At 47.4% G+C, this 23,183-nt stretch overlaps 1 protein-coding gene across 1 annotated transcript; it reads left to right on the forward strand.

Moving 5' to 3' along the window:
* The first annotated feature begins 942 nt into the window (after window positions 1–942).
* On the forward strand, window positions 943–22,460 carry LOC120843380 (beta-scruin). The gene is made up of 6 exons (XM_040214734.1): window positions 943–1,129; window positions 13,840–13,941; window positions 16,862–17,039; window positions 19,028–19,216; window positions 21,552–21,769; window positions 22,234–22,460. Exons 1-6 carry the CDS (start codon window positions 943–945, stop codon window positions 22,458–22,460), a joined length of 1,101 nt encoding a protein of 366 aa, XP_040070668.1.
* The last annotated feature ends 723 nt before the right edge of the window (window positions 22,461–23,183 follow it).

Raw genomic sequence — 23,183 nt, forward strand, 5'->3', positions numbered from 1 at the left:
ACTGACTAAATCGGGAACTATTTTTAGTGCTACTTCTAAGTAGCCACAGTTAGAGTCAACCTCCGAAATTTATGCTTGAAAATAAATTCGCATTAATTTCCTCTCGGCTCGTCATTACGACCTCAAAATTTGCCGTGAATAGCCTGCATAAAAATTTGGCTGTCTTCTTTTTTTTTCGCCTGGCAAACTGGATTGATAGATGAACGCATACGGCTGAACAATTTTAATCGGGCGGCGGTTTGCTCCACCTATAGCCGTTGGTCAGCGATCGCAGCGTCCGATCGGCGTCATGAGACAATAGAAAATATTTAAACAAAACGTTAACTATACATACAGTTGACAACGATTGTAACCAAATATTCGTTAAATTTTAGTGGAAGTAGACCTTACGCAAAAGTACGCGCCACCTGGTGGCTGCTGCATCTATTTTCTGAGGTCGCCATATTTTAGGTGTTGCACTTTGAGCACATATTTAATGGACGGGAGTGCTGCACGTCAGCGTTCGATGTGAACTAAGGTCCAATCGCACACTCCGCTTTGGAAGCGATGTTCACAACAGGGGAACGCTTCATATGTCTACACCCACAAAAGCAGTCTCCGCCATGACACCATGCTTAGTGCCACGGCGCAGACTTTATTTTGTTGAGGTCTAAAGATGTTTAGCCACGTCATTCTTTAAGCAGCCAACCGTAGATTGCAGCAGTTGGTTCTCTAAGTTGCTTTGCGGCAACGTAGACGCTCCCGGTTGCTCAGAGCGTACATCTTTCAGCTTTATCACTCCACTGAGGGTGGGCGTTTATTCGGGATTTTACGGTATAGTCTGCGAATATTGAACGATATAATCGGAAGGTGAATAAAACTAAACGCGCAGTCCTTTTACCTTTTACAAAATTCATGAATGTTGCGTTTGTCTCCTTTGGATGTCTGCTAGCAGCGGCCAAGATGCCCGAACCTCCGCCGATCGAGGCCTTCGAAGCGACCTGGAAATACAGACCGGTAAAGGAGGACACTCTCAGCGCTCAGCAGACAGTCATGCCTGCCTTCACGATTCAGATTGTGGGAGACATGGAGCAGGGCCCGCCACCCCGACCCGGACACAACCCGGGTGCCGTCCAAAAGGTTCCCGAAGGTAACATACCTCATGGAGTTGCCAAATGATTCGCCCCTTTTCAAAGAATGGATGGATCCCTTTTCGAAACTGCGCGCCATCTTATATGTGCTGGGTCAACCGTCCGAGTCTGGCATTGTTTGGGCACATGCTCTGGGCACCTATTGGCCGCGTTCGGCGTGAGTTCGGCTAAGCTCGAATCGTGATCAGTGTCGCATCAACATTCGGTGAGCACTCCAACCTAATCATACGCTTTCTGACAAAACAAAAATGGCCAGCACCATAGAGGGAGTTTTAGTAGATCGTTCCCATGACTCCGATAACGATAGCCGATACCCCGCCGCTGCCTTTCCGCAGGCATCGTATAGTTATCGCGTATCGTTACCGGGTATGCTTTCGGGGATGAAGGTACCGCATCTATTTTCTGTACCTTCTTTATTTGATGGTACAGGGTGTCTGAAATTTCGAGGCTGAAGATTTCCCCCCAAAGGTATACTTTAGCTGTGCATCTTACCTTGTAAACATTTAGTGCGTGGCTCCCTCTCTGTGAAATATGAGAATAACAAACTTTCCGGAGTCAATAGCGAACATTGACGGAGGCGACCGAGCATTGGCGATGATAGAGAGCCTGTGTTACAGCGAATTTCCCACTATTTGTCCGGGGTCATATGGTTTATGAGCCACGTTGGCAATGCGAGCTGCAAAGTGGTGTCGCAAGTGTTGATCGTCTGCAAAAGCCTCCGCCTTTTCGCCTGCCTTTTTGTTCTCCACGCGAAAAATCAGCGTATGCGCATTTGCGACTAATCTCCTCGAAAGGCGTCCGCCATTAAATTACAAATGCTTCCCGTGGCTTGAAATGGAACCTCTCTCTACAATCTAAGCTCTCTAAGCGATGGCTGTAACTTGTGACGCCATCTCGCGACATGGGCGCAGCGAGCAGACGACGCATCTTGTCGTCTGCGTCGACGTCGCGCCGTTGGCTCTGGAAAGATTGTCGGTCTCATTTATCTTTTTACAGACACGAACTTGTACGTCTTGAAGTTTTACAAGGCTAAGCTAAGCTAAAATGCAGGTTCGCTAAAAAAAAAAGAAAACGTGGGATCGCTATGTGTGTATTGTCGCCGATCTTGCCGGTCAACTTTAGAGCAACAGCTTCGGGAACAAGCGAGTCTGACGTCACAGGGCTGCGGTGGCGCTGCTGTCGACGCGGGGCATGCGCCAAGACGCTTTACCTCGCGAGAACCGTGTGTCTGCGCATGCGCATTTCCCACAGTCTGTGTGGGCCAGTCTCGTACACGTTACAAGAGAAAAAAAGTTTTTGATTACAATTACAACTGCTCTCGCTTAAAAAGTATTCAATTATATTACTTGATTACTCGAGACAAAAAGTAATTGGCCGCTACTTGAAAAAACAAAAAGTAACTGTTACTGCTCCAATCATTTCAGCTTTTCTGCCGGTTTGAAAGCGGGTCGGGTCTTTCCTATACTGTCGATTATTTCATTACATAAAAATTACCGAATAACGAACTATACTTATTCTTAATTCACCCATTTTGGTAAGCCATCCACCTGTCAGAAATTTCGTTCGAGGATTCTGCCGGGTGGGAAACTTGTACGAACAAAGGATGCCATGAGGAACGGGAGGGGGAAAAAAGTAACATGGGTATACAAATATTTTTATTGCTTCCAAGAGTAATCAAATTAGTGTTGTGGTTACTTCCGAATAAATGTAATCAAATGATACCAAATTACACCAACAAGTAGTCGACAACAAGTAATTTAATTAATCGCAGTGAGTACCCTACAAGTCCGGTGTGGGCAAATGCGACCTTGTTTGTAAAAAAAGCGCCTTCATCTATATAGATGTAACATTTTTTTTTGTATATTTTTAGAAGGTCCAACGACAGCAAAAAAGAATACAAGTAGCTGTGTCAGGCAAATGTCAGTTTTATTGCACACCAAAATGGATCACTCAGTTTATGCGTAGTAGTCCACTAGATTGACTTTTTTAACTGATGTTGGGGTGCCGTTTTTTTTTTTTTTTCAATAAATGTTGGGTTGATAATCAGCACTTTTTTATTTATCATTTTTGCACTTGTCATTGCCCTTTTAGTAGTATTTAGTTTTGATTACAAGCCATGAACCTATTCCCACAAATGTATTTAACTAATTGCGGTGCCATTATTTGAAAACAAAATTGCGCATGTGCATTCTTGTACCAATGTCCTTTTTTTTTAGGTAACATATTTTCCCCATAATTTTGTTTTGAAGTTAACTAGAAACCTGGAACGATTTTTTTTTTTAATATTTATTTTGCTGTAAGTGTTTGAAATTGTTCAAACCTAGATAGCTGCGAAAAATATGCACACTAACAAACATCGCAAACTTTTCCAGAGCCGACAGCAGCGTTCCCGTGCAATTTCGACAGGGAGTTTGACATGAAAAGTAAGCGAGGTTTTCCAAGCGTTAAGATAAACCGGGATGCACATACTTAAGTGTTTGCGGTCGTTGAACGCGAACATTTCTGTGCATGAGGAAACAGAAAGACATTGAAATGCAACTAGGTACTATTGCTAGAGATAACTTTGAAATGTAATTACTACTTCGTTCCTTGTTAATATGATACGTGGCTGATGGGATGTGACAAGAAAGACAGAAGAGCAACAACAAAAAACAAATGGGCTAATAGGTCACTCGAACCAACTCGTTAATATCTCTCGTTCTTATATATTAGGCAGCTCATCATTGCGTACAAAACGGTATGGATGTTGGCGCTTCTTGATGGTGACAGAAAGACTACACGAGTTTTTGTGACAGTCAATAAGTAAAGGATACGTGTTAATCACTTACGCTATAAAAAAATTAGTAATGACGTCTCAGAACGAACGTGCTACACATCCTACATAGTCTGTTCATAACGCAGCACGATTTCAAGACGAAAGCCAAATGTAAAGCGTATACGGCTGAGTTTATTTGACGTCACGTGATTTGTAGCTGCCTCGATACCCCACTCCGAAAGAATCGGCGCCAGTGGAAATTCCCTTCGCGTTTATAAATAATGAGCTGACGCGTTTCGAGACAGGAAGAGCGAAATGGGTGAGCGCGCTATCAGATAAAACAGGAAACTCGAGGTGGTGACGCATTCTGAAATAGGGAAGCCCTGTCGCCTGACAGCTGATCCACAGACATGCTTAAAAATGCGGGACGTGGCTCCTTATCTTTGCGAATGTTGCTTCGCGATTCGTGTCCGGCGTTTGCAAAAGAACGAGGAAAAAAAAAAAACAATGGCACTTTTTTTTTTTTTACAGCGGATTTGTTAAAGGTTAGTTTCCCCAGGATCGCGTCCGGTACCAAACAACTGTCGACATAACACTCTGGTTTCCGCCGTCGCTCATAGATGGCGGTACCTGTCGAGACTCGTGTTTGCGGGTTGTCTGCTTGCCGCCGTCGCTCAGATATCGCGGCAACCAGACAACTGGCAGCTGCCGTCGCTCATAGACGACGGAAGAAGAGCGGGAACGGAACGAGCAGCGATGCGCGCGGCAGCGCGAATGGTTCCGCAACCGCCGCGAAGCCGCTATCGCCTCAAGTTCCACTGCGTCGAGCTCTTCAGACTCCCTTGCAAAAGAAGAGCAGATCGCTCGCCTGGAAAGCCACCGTAGAGAACAGAAGCTACAGCTCCGCGGCTCTTCCTTTTTCACCAGAGTGGAAAAACTAAAAGTTTTTTTTCTTTTTTTCTTAACGCGAAACGTTTTTTGGTTATTTGCTCCGGATTTTGTGAAGCCAGATTTGATGAAGCCGGAGCCTGCCACGTCCCATAATGCAAGGCCCATAGTGTTGCATTATGGCGCGTCGCAGACCTAAACACCAGTTCAGTTTCTCCGCTAATTTTAGCGGGGAAGTTGAATCGGTGCATAGGTCGCGTGACATCAAGTAACGTGACGTCAGTTTCCCCCCTAAATTACCGAGAAAATCAACGTCCCGTGACCCACGCATCAATTCCTTTTCCCCGGTAAATTTAGCGGGGAAATTGAAGTCAGGTGACCTGATGTCACGTGACCTGTACGACAATTTAGTTTCTCCTCTAAATTAAGCGGGAAAATTAACGTCACGTGACCTACACACCAATTCAGCGTTCCCGCGAAATTTAGCGGGGAAATTGACGCCGCGTGACCTGATGTGACGTGATCCTAGAACGTTTTACGTGTGGAACGCCATTGTACAGCAATTTGCCACACACTTTTTTTTTCTTTTTCTATATATCTGCAATTTTACCCGAATTTAGTAAGCATTCGGGTCTTTAAACTATTGACTATTCTAACCTCCGACTTCAAGGGACGCGAATATGTCTGAGAGATATTGGAAACCAAAAAGAACTAGAACAAATGTAATCGTGGCGATTCGACGCGCAGTTCGACGCGGATATTTTTACTCGCTCGGTTTATTTTACCCGCGGATTATGCTGTTCAATACTCCACGAAAATACGTAGATGTAACGTTAATGAAATCACGCGTTCCAAGCTCAGAAATGTATATACGAGAACGCGTTACTTTCGAAAAACTGGAACTTGTAACGGGAACTCGTTCCAAGATTGCGAAGGAACGAGCTTCCGTTTTTGATTGGGGGCAACGTGTACCACACTGCTCCGGAGAGATCATAAGACGCTAGGAATTGGAGACGCACTACGTGTCTCAAGGGGTAGCACACGGGAGAAAAATCCCTCCCTTTGCTCCCTAGGGTGCGCATCAGGTGGACGCATTCTGAGCGGAGCCGCGCTGACGTAGACGTCTCAGGGGGGAGTCATTAGGGAGTTTTCGTAGACCGCGTTTCCCCCTCCGCTCAGCCCACCGCAACGAAGAAGCCGCTACTGCGCCGGCGCGCCCATGGCCTCGTCTGTAGAGTTCCGTCTAGCGCAGCTGGTTGTGGAGAGCCGTTGCGGGACAGCGGAAACGATCTACGAAAGCTCCCTTTTGTTCGGGCTGCGCAAACGACGCAAACAGTCCCCGTCTCCTTGGTGCTGGATCTCTTCGCAATCGGCAGTATTTTGCTCGCGTGTCTGGCCACTTTACAGATCGTGCACCGTTGGGATACCGGCGGTGGCGTCGGGATCGCTTAACTTGTTGTGGCGATCCCGACGCCGTCAGCTTCTTAAAAGTTTCTTTTGCGTTTTCACAAAGGATTCGATGGTCATCAATATCGGTCTCAAACAGCTCCTCATGCAACAGGTTTTGAATTCCACGTTCTTTGTTTTCCATCCACCTTTTCACCTAGCATCTTTCTTTAACAGGAAGCAGTTTGTCTTTTTTGTATCCATCAGCGCTGTTGCCATAATCGTGTACCGCCGATTCGTGCACGCCTTTATTTCTCTTCTCTCTTCAGCGCACACCGACCCTCGTTGTCGAGAATGCGACGGCTAGATGCGTCTGATAACACTGACATCCCTCTCAGCTCTCGGCCGTCACCTGAAAGCTTGAGGCGGGTATAAGGAATCCTTCAAATACTGCCGATCACTGACCTCTTTAAACTTGCACAGACGATAGGCTTTAACAAATCTGAAGCGTATCTTTCCCGCCATGCACTTAGAAGAGTCAATCGTTGATACCTGTGGCGGAAGCGAAAGAGGGAATGACGAGGCTAAAAGTCTGTTGAGACCTTCAAAACAATCTGCGCTGTGACACTGAGCTTGAGTATTCACGTTCTTCGTTATGTTCAGTGTCAAGGTGCCATCTTTTTGTTCAGAGCTATCATATATTTAGCTTCATCATTCGCCCCACACCCCCCCCTTCTTTCCGTAAATTGTAGGGATTGACTCCCAAGTGTTTCTCGGGAAAGTATAAACACTCCAAGTTCCTTAGAGCGTACACAGTCCCACTCCACCCCCCTCCCATGCACGATCTCCAATCAAACACGGATGTACCGAATACTCTACCAGCAAATACATCTCACCCCACAAAAATCCGATGGCCTTGTAACCGACAGGTTTTGCGTAGTAGGAGCGTCTGGACGGGCACGGCCTCGGGTTTTTCCCGCTCCGAATTGGGAGGGGGAGCTGCCGCCATCTATCGTCGTAGACAGCCTTCGAGACAGCGGAGGCAGCCGTCTCTGCTGTCTTGGCGAATCCGGTATCTCGGTGTGTCGGCGGCGGCCGTCTCACTCGGCGTCGCACAAAAGAGCGACAGCGTAGACAACGCGCTGTGCGTATACGTTCTCTCGGACCCGGGCTGTCCACACCGCTGTAGCCCAGGACTTGGCGCCGTCTAATGAAAAATGAGCTTATAGCAGAACGAATTCTCCTAGTAAAGTATTTGGGCTGCACGCGGAGGGGAATTTCACTCTGGGGGGTAAAGGCTTTCAGGAAACGCAGTCCTTCGCGGGAGAGCTGGCGCATCTGAGGGGTCGATCGCCTTCCACGAGGACGGCGCGCCCCAGAACTCCCGAAAGGAATGTCAGCAGCCCCACCAGCTACCAGACACGTGAGTTCTGATATCCCGATCCTTGATGCCACTCGCTTCCTCATGAGCGATATCAGGCGGCAGAGAGAGCCTGCATGCACTCCGTTTCACTCTCCCTCCTACCGCCGACGCTGCCCGATCTGATTCAGCCAAAAAGCAGCGCCAAAAGTACAGGGAGTTCCCGAGGAAAGAAAACCGTGTTTTTCGGCCCGGGGAAACAAACTTATACATCTCAGAAAGCTCAAACTCCATGAGAATGGGACGCTAGCGGTTGGGACGGAACGGAAAAGATTGTGAACATGGCGTTACCTGAATTAAAAGATGATAGGAAAAAAAAAAACGAAATTTCTTCATGAGCGAATGTCCACCTAAGTCTAATATCGTCAAAACAAGAATTGACATGCGAGCGCCTGTAACATCTATTTCAGCGAGAAAAAAAAAATCTTGTCAGCAAGAAAGAAAAATTCCTGAAGCTTCCACAGTGTCACTTCTTGTTTCGATGATATATTAAGCTTAGGTGGACGACTGCTCGTGTAGACCATTCCATTTAGCGCTCTCTGGGCGGCACCATTTTGTTTGACAGCAGCGCCCTCTCCATACATCCGGGAAATTCAGCGGGTTCGGCGGGGTAAAACGAGAGAGAGGGCACGCGCCCGACTCCGTTAGCAGACGACAAACCGGGATGCTGCCATCCTCCATCTTTGGGCTGTACCGGCGGGCTGTACGGAACATCGAACTCTCGCTCGTGGCTGCCGTTGTGAAGTGGTTCGCGTTCTTAGAATAGTTATGTCTACTCCAAAATCAGCCCAGAGCTCTCTGTTGTTCTATTTCGGTAAATGATCAACTAGCGTATCGTTTTTACGTTACTTAAATAGCAATCGAGTCAGCCGGCAGTACAACCCTCAACTACTGCGTGTATTGCGGCAGGGGAGCACGTTTTTATTTATTATTTCAGACTTCCACTCATAATCGCTAAAAGCCTACACCAGTACGAACTTTGTATGGTAAAAAAGGTACAGCAACCGGATTCACTTTTCGCCGGAGAGACCGGCCAATCTGACACAGTTTTCCCAATTTTTTTTTTTATTTGCACGCAGGTAACAGCGCATTTAGACCCTGTTAGTCTTTTTATCTAGCATAATATTACACAATAACTGGCATACCAAAATCTGCGCATCTGCGCTTGAAAGTTCCAAAATGGCGCGATTTTAAACAGTTTGTACGCCAGCCGAATGCTAGGTACAGCCCACTCGGCGGAGCAGACGAGATGCGGGTGAAAGGGGGAGGGCATTTTTTTTCTCTTTTTACCCTTTCTGCTATGACCCTAATAGAACGTTTTCTGTGTACTCTCGTCTCCAGCCACCTAATAGGCGTATCCGGTATAGGCGACGAAAAAATAATCCAACGTTTCAACCTGCAAATAGTAAAAAAATAAAGGGGAGGCAAACCGAGAAAGTGTGACGGTTACGCTTATATCCTAAATGCCTTCTATTGGCGTGGCAAAGGCAAAACAATGTTTTCGCCCATACTGGAAGGGACGTCAATTCAAGATGGCGGCGCACTTGCAGAAAAGGTCTACATAGAAAAAGAGTAAAGGCGCTGTGATCCTGCGTTTTCTTTTTTTTGTTTTGTCTGTGTGCGTGATTAGAGCCGGGAATAGGGAACCAACAAACGAAAAAAAGCATCGTGACGAAGTACTTCGGGCACTTCTTGATTGATTAAATCGTGATCGTTCAAGCAGCAGTTGCGGTTATATTTAAAGTAAAACGGAGTTAGATTGAAGAACGGGAGAAGCGCGCAGTTTAATGGCGGACGCCTCCTGCGCCGACTGGTTGATGATGATGATAGTTCGCTTGCGTTGCGTTGTCGAGTGGCGAGGAGGAAAGCGGGCGGAGACGCTCGCAGACGACCGTGCGCTTCCGTCACCATGTCGGATCTCGTATTGCAAACCGCGGCCCTCAGACCACGTGACCGTGATCAAGTGGTTGGAAACACTCTGCAGTCTGGGCTCTCTGTGCAGCGCAAGTTCGTCTGCTTCTTTTTGAAGGGGTTGTAATGACGTCAGAACGCCGAGCTCTGATTGGCTCTGATTGAAGGATTGTGGGTGTAGACATTTTTCACTGGGGCGCCGCCATCTTGAATTGTCGTCACTTCCAGTATGCGCGACGACAAAATAGTAAAACGTTTCAACTTGTAACCAGTAAAAAAATAGAGGGGAGCTAAAACGAGAATGTGTGACGGTTAGGCTTATATCCAAAATGTCTTCTATTGGCGTGGCGACGGCAAAGTAATGTTTTCGCCCATAATGGAAGTGACGACAATTCAAGATGGCGGCGCCCTTGTGGAAAAGGTCTATATAGACCTGAAGGCAGCTTGATTTGGGGTCCACCCACTATCCTTTCAGTCAGAGCCAATCAGCGCTCGGCGTTATGACGTCATTACAACCCCTTCAAAAAGGAGCAGACGAAATTGCGCTACGCCTAGCCTTGAACTGCCTCCGGTCTTGAAAGGTGACTCAAGTTATCACCGTTCAGTTTCGGTCCACGTGGCTTATAAACTGTACATAAAGAAAATAAAGGATGTCAAGTGTGGCACTAATCGTCTAGAGAGCCGTTTTTACATACGTAGGATTTATATAGGGTGAGCACTTAGCATTTAACAAAATGCACTCTCTCTGTCTTCAAATACAACCAGAGTTGTCAGCGAAGAGTATCTAGTAATTTAATCGATTACTTTCAAGCTAATTCGATTCCATACGCTGTGGGTTCTCTTGCTACTCCAATCTGGTACGCAGTTCGCAAGATTCGGACCGAATGTTGTTTTATTATTCCTTTAGCTTACTTTGATTCATCTTGTTTATAGAAAATTGTATGAATAAAATGTCTGGTGTGCGAGTGGTCGCTGTGTGCGTAAACTATATTGTGTGTTTTCAGAGGGGGCTTCAAATTTCCCATGGAGTGCCGACGAATTTGACTTTCGATGTAAGTACATGGCGAATTAAAATGAATATGAGTTATGTTTTTGGCACTAAAGAGAAAAAACAAAACAAAGTTCTCGGTTGTTCATTCGGATAAAGTCGCAAGAGTAACTCGTAAAAACTAACAAGTTTAAACTTACGTTCCTTGAGGTGAAATGCGACTAAGTTAGTTCCATTTTTAAAAATGTACCATGATTATATTTAGAGTTAATCACAAAAGTAACAAAGTTGCGCTCCAATTTCATTCGTTAAATATACCTCCTCTGGCGTTGGGGAGTGCTGACAGTGAGCTGACAAACCAGCACACTTTCAAAGATTTGTTTTTCTTTGTGCAGATAATATGTTTGTACAGTGATTTCATTTTGTCGACACGGTGCTCACGGCAATGCTTGAGGTATTTGTAACAAGCAGCTAACGTACGCGTTACGACCAAATTGACATAAATATATTGTGTCTTTCACAAAATGTTTAAACAAATAAAGTGTCGTAATCTAATTAGGTTGCAAGTCAGTCGAAAGGTGCAACTATCGTAAGATCAGTCTTGTGCACGTTACTGGAAAAAAAGTAATCGATTACAATTGCAATTACTGTTGGTTAATGAGCATTCAATTATATTAGTTGATAGAAGAAAAGTAATTGGCCGTTACTTGAAAAAGCAACCGTTAGCTTTTCCGATTACTTCAAATTTTCAAAACGACAGTTTTTTTGTTTTTTTTTCTGTCTGAAACCGGGTTTTTTAGCACTGCCCTTTATTGGATTATAATCACCGAACTATAAACTATTTATCCACTAATACACCGATTTCAGTGAACCATTCAACACTCCGAGACTTTGTTCAAGGATTCCTTTCTGGTAGGACATATGTTCAAACAAAGGGCCCCAATAAAATCGAAGGAAAAAATAATAACGGTCACAAGTAATTTTGGTACTTCCAAAAGTAATCAAAAATATTTCCGAGATTACTTTCTAACAAAGATAATAAAACGATAAACAAATTACCCCAAAAAGTATAATCGATTACGAGTAATTTGATTACTTGTAATGAGTAGCGCTCAAGCTTGCGCGGTGAGATGCAGTTTAAATCAATAGCATTTCATCGCTGATAGAAAGTGATTTTGTTAACGCAATATTTAACGATAATTGCAGTAACTCGGATACTATTGATTATAGTCACTGGCAACATTAGGAAGCGCAGGGCGTCGCGAGTCCCAAGCGGTTTGCATTATATCTCCCTTCTGTCCCACGCCTACACAAGACGATAACGTCGAACAACAAATCAAACATTCCGTAGCGTGAAACACAGGGACGGCTGAGGTGTGACGTAGGAACCACTGACGAGTCGCTTCTAAGCAGATGGACCGAATGAACGGTAAACGTGCGAGAGCGCTCCATATTGCCGCGCGCAGGGCCGAATGAGCAGCGCCCCGTCACGGTACTCTAGAACATTCGCGATTCGCGTTTATTCTTACTCGGGGGGTAACTTTTATGATTTCGCCATAGTTTCTTGCTCTCTAAAGTGCCTGTTCATTCTCACCCCAAACCCTCGATGCTCGAACCTTCTGGGACAAATTTTCTCGATGCCGACGCACATTAGGTAAGGAGATACCCGCGACCCTGTCGAGTCAGTCTCGCTCTCGCTTGCAGTTACGCCGCCAAATCGCCGCGCGCTTTTCTGCTGTCTCGACGCTCGTCTTTTATTTTGTTCGGCACACGTTCGCCGATTAAACCTTTATTTTTAATTCACTATTAAGCCTCTCGTCGCCTTCCTTCGTGAAAATATATATAGTCCGCATATGTGTTTTTTTATTAAAGCAAGTATAGCACACCGCGGACGAAAATTCCATAGCGTTTTGGAACCAATGAGGGTGTATTAGTATAGACAGAATTCCCTGAACCTGCTAAGCAAATTTATGGGACAGAAATTGAGGTGTCGTGATGTACTTGAAAAACACTTCAAAAATCGCGCGCCCAAGTTTGAAATCCAAGAAACGACGAAACTGCACGTGTATATGCGTGAACCGTTCACAGTGGTTGGAGTGGCTGCCTGGATGTCTCATGCGATGTTAGTGGACGCAAACTAACACCGCCTTGTGGTCACTGAAGAACACTTCCGCGCGCACTCAAGTTTGCAGCAAAGTGGAAAATTTGGCAAGTTGGTTTGTTAGTCAATCATATAGAAGTACCAAAAACGACTGGGACAAAGAAGGGTGGAAACACAAGGCGCACTCTCAACTGAAGCTTATTTAAGAGAAACACACAATATAAGCCGTTGTAGAATAGTTATTCGTCTCAACAACCTATGAAACCCCTTGATAAATCCAAACTCTTTTGCTGAGTAGGCAAGTGGGGGGGGGGGGGGGGGGTGGGGGGGGGGGGGGGCTCGCTGCGCTAGAAACGTATCGTTATGCAGAACTGGTGAGCATGGGCAACGACTACAATAGATGGCGAGATTAGCTGGAGGGCTTGCTGTCATGGCTGCCACATTTTCGCGCGCACGGTCACTGACCAACGTACACGGAACCGCAATTCAGCGGTATCTTGCACACCACTCCCATGGCACACTCATCATATTTGGTCCGATGTCTTATGCTGCACTGCTCTTTAATTTGCTGGGGACTATAGATTCTGCGGCACAAACACACCATTTTATTCGGGGATGAGGATACCACAGAAACTTTGAAACGCAGTGCAACTTTCTTTAAATTATTTCCGGTCTCACTTTAGACTTTTCTCTTGCCTGTTAGTTTGCTCCTTTGAATTTCTATAACAATCCTTCCGCAACCTCAGTCAGGCACCTTTGTGGGGAAACATGCCTTTTGTAGGCGAGGAAATTAATAAATTAAAACTGCCTCGCACAGAGTGTTCCCAAGATCTTTTTAATGACACGTGTTGGCAAGGCCCCTTTTGGCTATTTTTGAGTGAGCAGACTCGAACGGCAGGATACCTTTCTTTGATCTTGGCTCGTACGCCCAACATTTGTGGCCCCCCAGAAAGCATAGTTTTAGGCCTAGCAACTGCGGTGCCCTTTCTACACGCTTCTCATGAGCAAGCCGTTCGAGTCACTCGAAACACCGTCTGTGCCGCAGAATCAATAGTCCCCAGCCAATTAAACAGCAGTGCAGCATGAAACATCGGACTAAATTATGCTGAGTGCGCCATGGGAGTGGTGTGTAGCTCGCGAAACCCGAGAAGAGTCCCACTAACAGCGATCGACGCAATATCGTTGCAAAACAGACGCTCTGGATGTACGACGTTTTGGAGTGAAGTTGTCGCTGCTCGCTTGGCCTTTCTCTCGTCGCAGCCTACGATCGCACCACGACGTACGACAGCAAGTCGATGTTCACCGCCATGTCCACCGGGTCCTTCGAGGGTCAGGACCCGTTCAACCGCACGCAGCAAGGAAGTAAGTCACTCGAAACACCTCCTGACTTCAAACATTCCGTCCAATGCAATAAAAGCGCGATAAACACTTGATTGTTTTTTATTTGTTTTTTAATGCACACGACTTTGAAAAGCTTTAGTGGCTAGTGGATTATTAATACGCAGTTCCTAGCCTACAGCGCAGACCCACTACCTCAGCGGCGGAGTGGAGAGGAAAGAATAAAATGTTAGCCTTGCGGAATTTTTCGTTTTAGGAAATTTACATTTACGGTACGTGATATCATAAAGGCACCATCTAAAACACTTTTGTGAAACGTTTCATTGCACTCCGTTCGTTGGCTTATTTATACGTTTCTGTTTTGTTTTGTTTTACAACTGGATAGCGCTCGAGGAAACCCTACAATTAGAAAAAAGCGGCATAGTCTCTAGAAGACTAAAGACAAGTACCTTATATATTTTATATATATATATATGAAATGAACCTTAAGCATCCACTCCCCCCGACGTTAGTAAACGCCCGCTGGGGAACTACCGAAATTATGAAACCCCGATAATTTAAAATAAACGCCCCCCCCCTTCCTCCCCTTTCGCATGTGCAGACTTCGTGGTGCCACCGAGCATGGCGACGCGCATTCCAAAGCCTGACGGCGCCCTGCCCGTGATCCCAAAGTCGAGCATCGTGGTCATGGGAGGGCTCAACCTGGACACTGGAATCAGTGAGTTGTCCGATGAGGGGTATTGCTCCCGGTCAAGCGCCACCACGCGGACCTTCAGCAAACACTTGTTGCAGACACGATAGAGACATTCGTTCGAACAAAAGACGAAGGCACTCAAAGATTCTCGGAAGAACTTGAACTGGAAGCTTCAGGAAACCTCGGAGTAAAAGCCGAGGTTTGGTAATGACGAAACGACTGGTATACCGAAATGTTTTGTTACAACGAAATGTTTCGTTACAACAAAATGTTTTGTTATACGAAATGTTTTGTTACAACGAAATGTTTCGTTAGAATGAAATGTTTTGTTATACGAAATGTTCTGTTATACGGAATGTCTTGTTCGAACGAAATGTTTTGTTAGAGCCTTATGTTGTCGGCGGACGACTTAAAATGACGCTGGTGGAAATAGTCAATTAAATGCTTGCTGAAAACGAAAGCCAGCTGCTCTTCGGTCACGCGTTCGTCGACATTTTTTCGTAGATCGTAGTGTTGACTATAAGCCAACACTGTAACTCCCACGACTACGTCATCGCGTTTTGTAATGGAGAGACTCAAAGAAACAGTCTGCTCTCATCCTTGAAATCACACCACCACAGAGAATTGCTTCTTGGTCAGCGGCGTATGCATCACACTGCTCCCAATACGCTTGTGAAGACTCATATACAGTTACACGGCCTCTTTAGAGTAAGTCGATGACTGGCATTCTTAAACACAGACAGCGGTCTGTCTGTGTTTATCTAGAGTCGTCCATCTTCGCGCCATTTTTAATTTTCACAACTGCATGCGGTTAGGAATATCTGGGTCGGCGAATGACAGTTTGCAAGTTTCGTGAGCACCAAACGATATGCAATTGTCGCTGAGCAGTTTTCGTCTTGACGGCCGTCCTCTCCCAGCCGGCTCCGTGGTGGCCTTCGATCCGTCCTTCAACACGGTGCAGCAGTGCGGGACGCTACCGACGCCGCTGCACCACCACCGCGCGGTCCTGAGCGGCTCGGACATCTTCGTCGTCGGTGCGTATCTTCCGCCAATCCGGGTACGCGGCTTAGCATAATCCGGCTTCTTACTTTCGGATTGGTCTTTCAGTCACCTTATTAACGAACGAAGCAGTCCCATCGGCAGCGGATCGATAATCAGATGCCCGGGACCCGTCACGCCCGTGTTTCTTAAGTTGTCGACGACTATCCTGAGAGCAAGTCGCCTGCTTCTCACGCAGGGGTTTGCGGTGACGTCCAAACGACACCGAGTCCTGGTTGGCATTGATTGGAAAGATAGTAGGTATAGACCTCAATGCTAGATGCCTCGAGGTCTAGCCACTATTTATTTCAGTCGGCCAATAAGTGTTCGGCGTTGCGACATCATCGCAACCCATGTGCAAGAAGCAGACGAACTTGCGGTCCGCATTGGGTCAACTTCCACGTGACCGCTCTCATTCCCAGAGTTCTCCTTTATTCCCGCTTTTCCCTAGCCGCGGAACTTCCCTAGTACTGCGTTCTACAGATGTTTGCTTCAGCAGCTTGACCTCTGCAGCTAGCAGTGACAACCGGTATGGTCGCCACTTACAAACAAGTCCGCGTATAACCACATGCGCTAGGTGTGGACATTGCGCGGGCAGAAACAAGATACTTGTGAAGAGCTTTCGCATAGGTCGTGCCGACAGCGGCGCCACCGCAGCTGCATGACGTCAATAGAGGGGCCGGACGTAAAAACATTCGGGAAAAGCGGCGCCTGTGTACATTTAGAGAACTCGACTTTTCATCGAAGGTATATTTTATTATCTCGGAGAATTTGAAGGTGTAGCTGCGTTTCTGCGAAAGATTACACCAAAATTTTTGACATTTGCGACGAACTTAGTCATCTGCTCGCTGTCCCATATCGGAAGATGGCGCCGCAAATTATAACCACAGCTGACTCCGGTCGTCGTCGAATACGTCCGCAGTTGACCCTACCTAGTTTGTTGGTACACTTTTCCGCAGCAAGAGAGTCACGTTTTTAAATTTCCTAAGCTAAAATGGACCTCCTAAATGCACATTGGGTGGAAGTTTCAACTTTCCATGGGCAGGCGCCGATTTTTCCGGTTCGTTTTAGAGCACTAGGATCCATTCCAACCACCCAATACACATTGTGTCTGCGCATGCGCGGTGCCGACGGCAGCGCCACCGCAATGACGTGACGTCATAGAGCTCAGTTTTTGTATAGATAAATTAATTGGACCGCGCCCGTTCGCAGGCGGCATGCTGGAATCGACCGAAGGCCTGTATGTGTGCAGCAAGCGGTGCTACAAGCTCAGTGTGCCCACGCTGCAGTGGACTCGCGTGGCGGACCTGAAGACAGAGCGAGCCCACCACGGGCTCGTACTGCTCCCGGGACGGATCCTGGTCTTCGGCGGACTCACCTTGGGCCGGAAGTGCGTGCCAGTTAACCGTTGTGTCCCGCCTGAAGGGACATCCATGGGAATTCCGAGTTTTTTTAGACTATATCCTGCCGGAGAGCGATGCGCCCAAAGGCTGGTTCATGGACTTGCGTTTGACAACGGCCGACTGTGCGCCACGGAAGGCTTTTAGGCCTCTCGAGATTGTTTACGAAAGTCACTTGATCCTGGGAATGCAGCACCATATGCCTCATAGCAGACTGCCTGATAGCCGGGCACAAACAGTTACTAACATACTGACGGCCGAACCCTCTCAAGGCGATTGGCTAATCGCTTTCTGTTGCCATGGTAATCGCTATTTTGGTCCTTTTTAATCTTTCAAGCTTGGAATTGGTCATTCTGAACCAGCCACGGCACGATCTTTGTGGAGCGGCAGTGTACTGAAAGCGTTCCTCGCCAATGTGACTGTCGATGGCTAGCTCCAGCAGTGCTTTCTTTTACGCAGTCTTAGCTGAGACTGATTATAGCTGAGGTCCCTGGGTCCTGGAAAAGTAGAGCCATTGCCTTCTCTCCCTGCTAGCTGGACACAAGCAGATACTAACATGCAGACGATCAAACCTAGCAAAGTGATTCGCTGATCGGTCTGGATTGCCATGGCAATAGTCATTCCGGTTCCTCAAATCTTTGAAGATTTGAAAGGGTCGTTCTAAAACAGTGGCACTAGGGTCTTTATGGAGCTTCATCGTACTGAAAGCGTTTTTCGCCAATTATAGCGTCTTTAGCACTGTGTATGCAATCAACTTGTCAGTCATGCTTATTTCCATGGATCTCTCGCAATTATGTTGTTTTTCTTGCGTATTTTAAGGTGGAAATAATATTTTCTTAATGCAGTCATGCACCGATGCAGCATGTGATGGTGCACCATGTGCGCTTGTTTCGCCGGTGTGTGATTAACAAATCCTCGGTATACAAGAAAGGCCTTTATGAACCAACTTGTCATCGTGATTTTGGATCGGCTCACCAAGAATGAAAAAGAAAAATAGAAACCTGCCCATTCCATGTACCACAATGGCGACCATACGGGGAGTTTGGCGCTACCTTTCTAGGATTCAGGGTCCTTACTTACGACAGGCTGCGCTGCTGGTCCCCCTTTGTGACCGATTTTTTTTTTTTCTTTGCAAAAAGTAGGAATTACAATTGGTCGGTGGGGTCACGTCATATGCAAGTCATGTACACGCCGACTCAATGTTGACTAAAGGGCTGCTTATACTCCGACGTTGAGCGCAGTGAACGCAGCGTAGCGCAGAACGCGCGCCTTTCATTGGCCGGCAACCACGAATTCGATATCTGCGACCAATCAGTATCTGTGCGCGCTGCGCGACGCCGCGCCCGTCGACGTTACGTTGGAATATAAACGTACCTTAACACGCATGTAGTCATCCGAAAAACTTGGAAACTTCACATATACACAATTATGTCATATTTCTCCATAAAAGGGCGAGCAAAGCCTAACTCACAAGCGCGAACATGCTCTCCTGAGCACTGCAGGAGGCCGCGTTCTCATGCAGTGCCCAGGGAGAACTTGCGCGGATCGCTTTTGTTGCCCGTGACCCAAATCCTTTTTTCCATAAAGTGTGTGTCGCAATAAATAACGTCAAAGCGACCGCTTTTATACCGAAACTTACAGACTCGTACCGCATTACGTCGTGTGGAACGCCAAGAAGGATACATTACTTAGTTTAGCAATAGACCCTTTTTCAAGATGGCGCCGTCTAGAAGCTGTGGCGCCAATTATTCGAGTTTGCCATTGTTTGGGCACGGACACTCGGAGCGTGCATCGAACCCGAGGGTTGAGTCAGAGTTCGGAGTAAACTCGGCTCAGCTCGTATCGGAGACGAGGGCCACGTCAGCGTCTGGCGAGGACTTGGAACCAGTCACAATCTTCTTGCCCGAGAAATGGCGACCGCCAATGTTGCTTGACGAACTTTTGAAAATGCGTACCACTTGTCCAGGCTCCTTTCCAGCATGGAGTACTACGACATAAAGAGGAACAAGTGGACCAAGATGAAGAGCAGCCTGCCCCAGGCCACGATGGCCATGGGCGCAGCGCTGTTCCGCTCTCTGGTTTGGATTGCCGGCGGCGTGGTGGACAGCGGGTCCAACAATTTGGACTGCTCGTCCGCCGTTCAATGCTACAACCCGGAGACCAAAGCGTGAGTTGAGCTGGAACCGAATGCGCGAAGACGTCTTCATAGCACAGCGCGGAGAACAATAAAAATATATAATCTAACCTGAAAAAAAAAAAAAAACTTTTTTTGCTATTATTTTTTTGCGGATATACGCGATATAATAATCACTAACTGCGCATGAGAAGCGCGTGTATACGGAATCTCAAGCTGTTTTCGGGCATCGGGCAATTTGTTGGACAGTGTCCAATTGGTCGCTGTAATTGGGACGCTGTGCAAGTAGTAGACTGGCAGGACATTTTTACAACATTAAATGCGTTTTTAAACGGAACTCTTTGATCCCAGAAATGTGTCCGTGCACCCGTCTGTGGATTTCTCCGCCTAATTTAGGGGGGAAATGGACGTCACGTGATGTCGCGGCACCGCGACTTGACGCCGTGATGTCATGTGATACGTCGCGTGACGTCAAATCGCATTGCACCACGACTTGACACCATAATGTCAGGTCACGTGACTACGTCCCGTGACACCACGATTTGACACCGTGATGTCACGTGACTACTTCGCGTCACGTCAGATCACGTGACACCACGACTTAAAACTGCTCAATTTTTGCGGAAAAATCGATGCCATGTGACCACATGAAGTGACGTCGTGGTATCACGTGACAACACGACTTCGCGCCATGAGATCAATTTCGCCACTTAATATAGTAAGGGAAATTCCGAAACAATAGAGAGTTTTAGTAGATCGTTCCGATACCCCCGATAGCCCCGATAACGATACTATGCATGCGCAAGGGAGGCGGTGGCGGAGTATCGGGTACCGTTATCGGAGTCATGGGAACGATCTACTAAAACTCTCTAATAAGTTCTTCACTCCCCATAACGACTGTTGAATGTCTTCCTTTTGACACAATGATAGACACTGGAGTCTGTCATTGTGTAAACGATCGGTGCACAGTCATATGGCGAAAGAAATCCGCAAGCTGGTATACGCGAGACATTCACAGTCAGTGGTGGATTTAGAGGGAGGGGGGGCGGGGAAAGAGAATGTCTTAACCCCCCCCCCCCCCCCGCCGCCCCCCTCCAATTCCGCACGTGTAAAAAATGTAGGGCGGTTTTCTCAAATGATACGCTGACCCGCCCCCCCCCCCTTTTTTTTTTTTTTTTTTAAACACCTGCATCCGCTACTGACAGCCCCAAAACATTGTTTTCATTTTTTGCCAGGCGATTTAATATGTCTCGAAACTACCCAATCAATATTTTGCTTAAGAGTCACGTTTGTTTGTTTGTTTTGTTTTTTAACAAAGAAAAAAAGAAACTCAACTGCTCCGAAATTGAAATCGAAACATGAGCACGGAGATTCATGGCCGGCTAGCGTACCGAGGAGGACCGGGAAATGCGGAGGAGGAGAGAGTTGCCGGAAGTCACGTGGCTATCGCTCCCTGCCCATATTTTCTCCACGTGCACCTCCGCTTCCTCAGCGTGTGAATCAGACGTCGACGACGGCGGCGTTGCGTGCAATGTTTGTCGTGCGAATATATGTTCATCTCGCTGTTTTGCGCTTGAAGATCCATTGGCCGCGAACGTCAGTTCTGAAGTGGCGGTCCCACGTCCGTCCCAACGTTGGTCCGTGGTGCGCCACCATCGCGTGGTCCAGCCCGCGCTACGTACTCAGAATAACGTAGCAGATCCTGTGATCTGTGCAACGTCAGTCGGTGACAGGCCAAGAGTCCAGGGGAAACTTTCTCCCGCCGTTTTCCATGTGAGCAGAGCGAACGTTGGAGAGGAGGCAACGTTCGCTAAGGTGGAAAGATGTGGGAGGTCCCTGAACTCTTAGGCCCGCTTCAGACGAGGCAACTTTCCCAGCAATTTTGGTGTTTCTGAAGAGTTGTTCCCTTCCTAACGCGACACGAATTGCTCGGATCACGTCCGGCTCGAAACGGACGAACAACTCTGACAACTGGGAGACGTTTGAAGCGGCAGCAGCCAATGAGAGACTGGGCATTTTCACGTGACAGCCCGTGCCGGGGATGGTGACAACCTAAGACTTGGTTCTTTCGCAATGCACTTTTTTTCAAAGGCGCCGTCACCTGGGTGCGCGACTGGGTTCGAGATCTAGTAGCTCGTAAAGACTCTACCACCCGTTCTACGCACAAAACGTCAGGTTACATCCTGTCGACCTTTTGGGACGCTATTGCCTAGATGCGGCTCCCCCGAATTTGGCTTCTGTCCCAAAGTTGATACAAAGCCATCTTCCCTCTAAGCTCGGTCAGAAGGAAGATAGAGAGAGGGGTACCAAAAACATTTACTCTCAAATTAACATTTCTAAAAAAAGGTCATTTTTGCCACCCGGACAGCTGGACGTTCATGGCGCCCACGCTGCCGACGTCCTGCGGCTACCTGAGCCTGGTGAGCGACGGCTCGTCGCTGCTGGCCGTCGGGGGCTCCGTGTCCCTGGACCAGCTACAGCTCGGCAGCGTCCCGGACGTGCACGCACTGTCGGCGGACCAGCGGACCTGGGAGCCCATGCCCTTCCTGCCTCGACCATGCCACAGCTCCGCGGCCGTTGCTTTCGGTCAGAGTCCTCTACTCCCTGCTCGGGACATTACAATAAAATTCTTAAAAGGTTCCCCAAAAGTTCTTTTCAAAATCCCCACCTTCCCCCCCCCCCCCCCCCCCCGCCCCCCCACAAGATTCCCTCACGAGCTAAAGGATTCCTCGAAATTTCCCTATAGAAATTCCTCAAAAGTTTCCTGTAGATTCGAGAAGTCCCACAGTTGACTCCGGGATTCTTCAAAATACTACTATGGATTCCCTCGGGAGCCTCAAAATTCATCGAGAGTTCCGTAAACTCCGCTATTGACTTGGAAGATTCTCCCGCGGATTCCATAAAATTCCCCCGAAATTTTTTAGTAATTTCGCACTGCGCCTGCGCAGTGCAGAGCCCCTGCTGCTCGGGTGACCCAAGCCGTCGGGATGCCCAATTCTAAAACTCTCTAGTATTCACGTAATCACTGGCGCGTCTTCCACTGGTCGCAGGGGCGAACCTGTACGTGTTCGGGGGCATCAGCAACGGCAACGTGCTGGCCGACGTGCAAGTGCTCCAGAAGGGCCGCTGGACGACCTGTGCACACCTGCAGGCCACCTTGCTCGGGCTAAGCGCGGTGGCGCTGCCTCCTGCACACGCGACGCCGCCTGAACTCGACCCGCTGGACAAAGGTCGCAGGGACGACGACCTCATCGTCTGGAGCTGGCACAACCTCTGAGCGCGCCGTCGCACTCGGAGATTTAAGATAGAGTACTAATAAAATGTTAAATAGTTTTGTGCCCTTATAACCCTTCTGTGTTGGTCCAAAAATGTTTTCCGACTGAACTTTAGGAAGGTTTCATGGGCTGGCTTGCTAGAACAAATGTCTAAGCCTAAACTACGGGAGAGCCAAGCCTGGGGAGCGCGAGCACTTGAGAGTAGTCAACTTCGTGCACCGCACCAAAGTTTGGGCAGCGATGGTTTAATAAAAAGGAAACGTGCAGCACTCAGACAAAGTTATCAACGCGCAAGTAACGCTAGAGTCCGATGCCGAAGAAGACCCGTGCCACAGGGTAACATTTAATGTCGGTTCCATTTACCGATTTCTATTGTAAGCTGGATCGCAGGTCGGGAGTCCGACGGTGCACCACCGGCGGTCATTTCTTGACAGCAGGCAATACATACAAATCAGTTGAAGGAATGAATAACTTTTTGTAGCTTGCGTGACGTGTCTCGTAAAGAGAGGTTTCGAAGACAGCATTTGCAGTCGTCAGGGTTAATAAATTAAACAAACAGCGTTCCATTCTCTTCGTCGTTTACCCTGAGACGGGTTTTTTAGAAGAGCAGAAGTAACAGAAAAAACAGACAGGTCTCAAACTTTGAGACCTGTCTGTTTTTTCTGTTACATCTGCTCTTCTAAAAAAAAAACCAGTCTCAGGGTAAACGACGAAATGGTTGACTT

This window comes from Ixodes scapularis, unplaced genomic scaffold, assembly GCF_016920785.2.
Source record: "Ixodes scapularis isolate PalLabHiFi unplaced genomic scaffold, ASM1692078v2 PGA_scaffold4__175_contigs__length_147842914, whole genome shotgun sequence".
NCBI lineage: Eukaryota > Metazoa > Arthropoda > Arachnida > Ixodida > Ixodidae > Ixodes > Ixodes scapularis.

Excerpts from the sequence above, each read along its gene's own strand:
- LOC120843380 (XM_040214734.1), top strand. The coding sequence starts at position 943 with ATGCCCGAACCTCCGCCGATCGAGGCCTTCGAAGCGACCTGGAAATAC. Across the intron at positions 17,040-19,027 it reads GGACTCACCTTGGGCCGGAA|CATGGAGTACTACGACATAA; the intron begins GTGCGTGCCAGT and ends GCTCCTTTCCAG. Across the intron at positions 19,217-21,551 it reads TACAACCCGGAGACCAAAGC|CTGGACGTTCATGGCGCCCA; the intron begins GTGAGTTGAGCT and ends CCACCCGGACAG.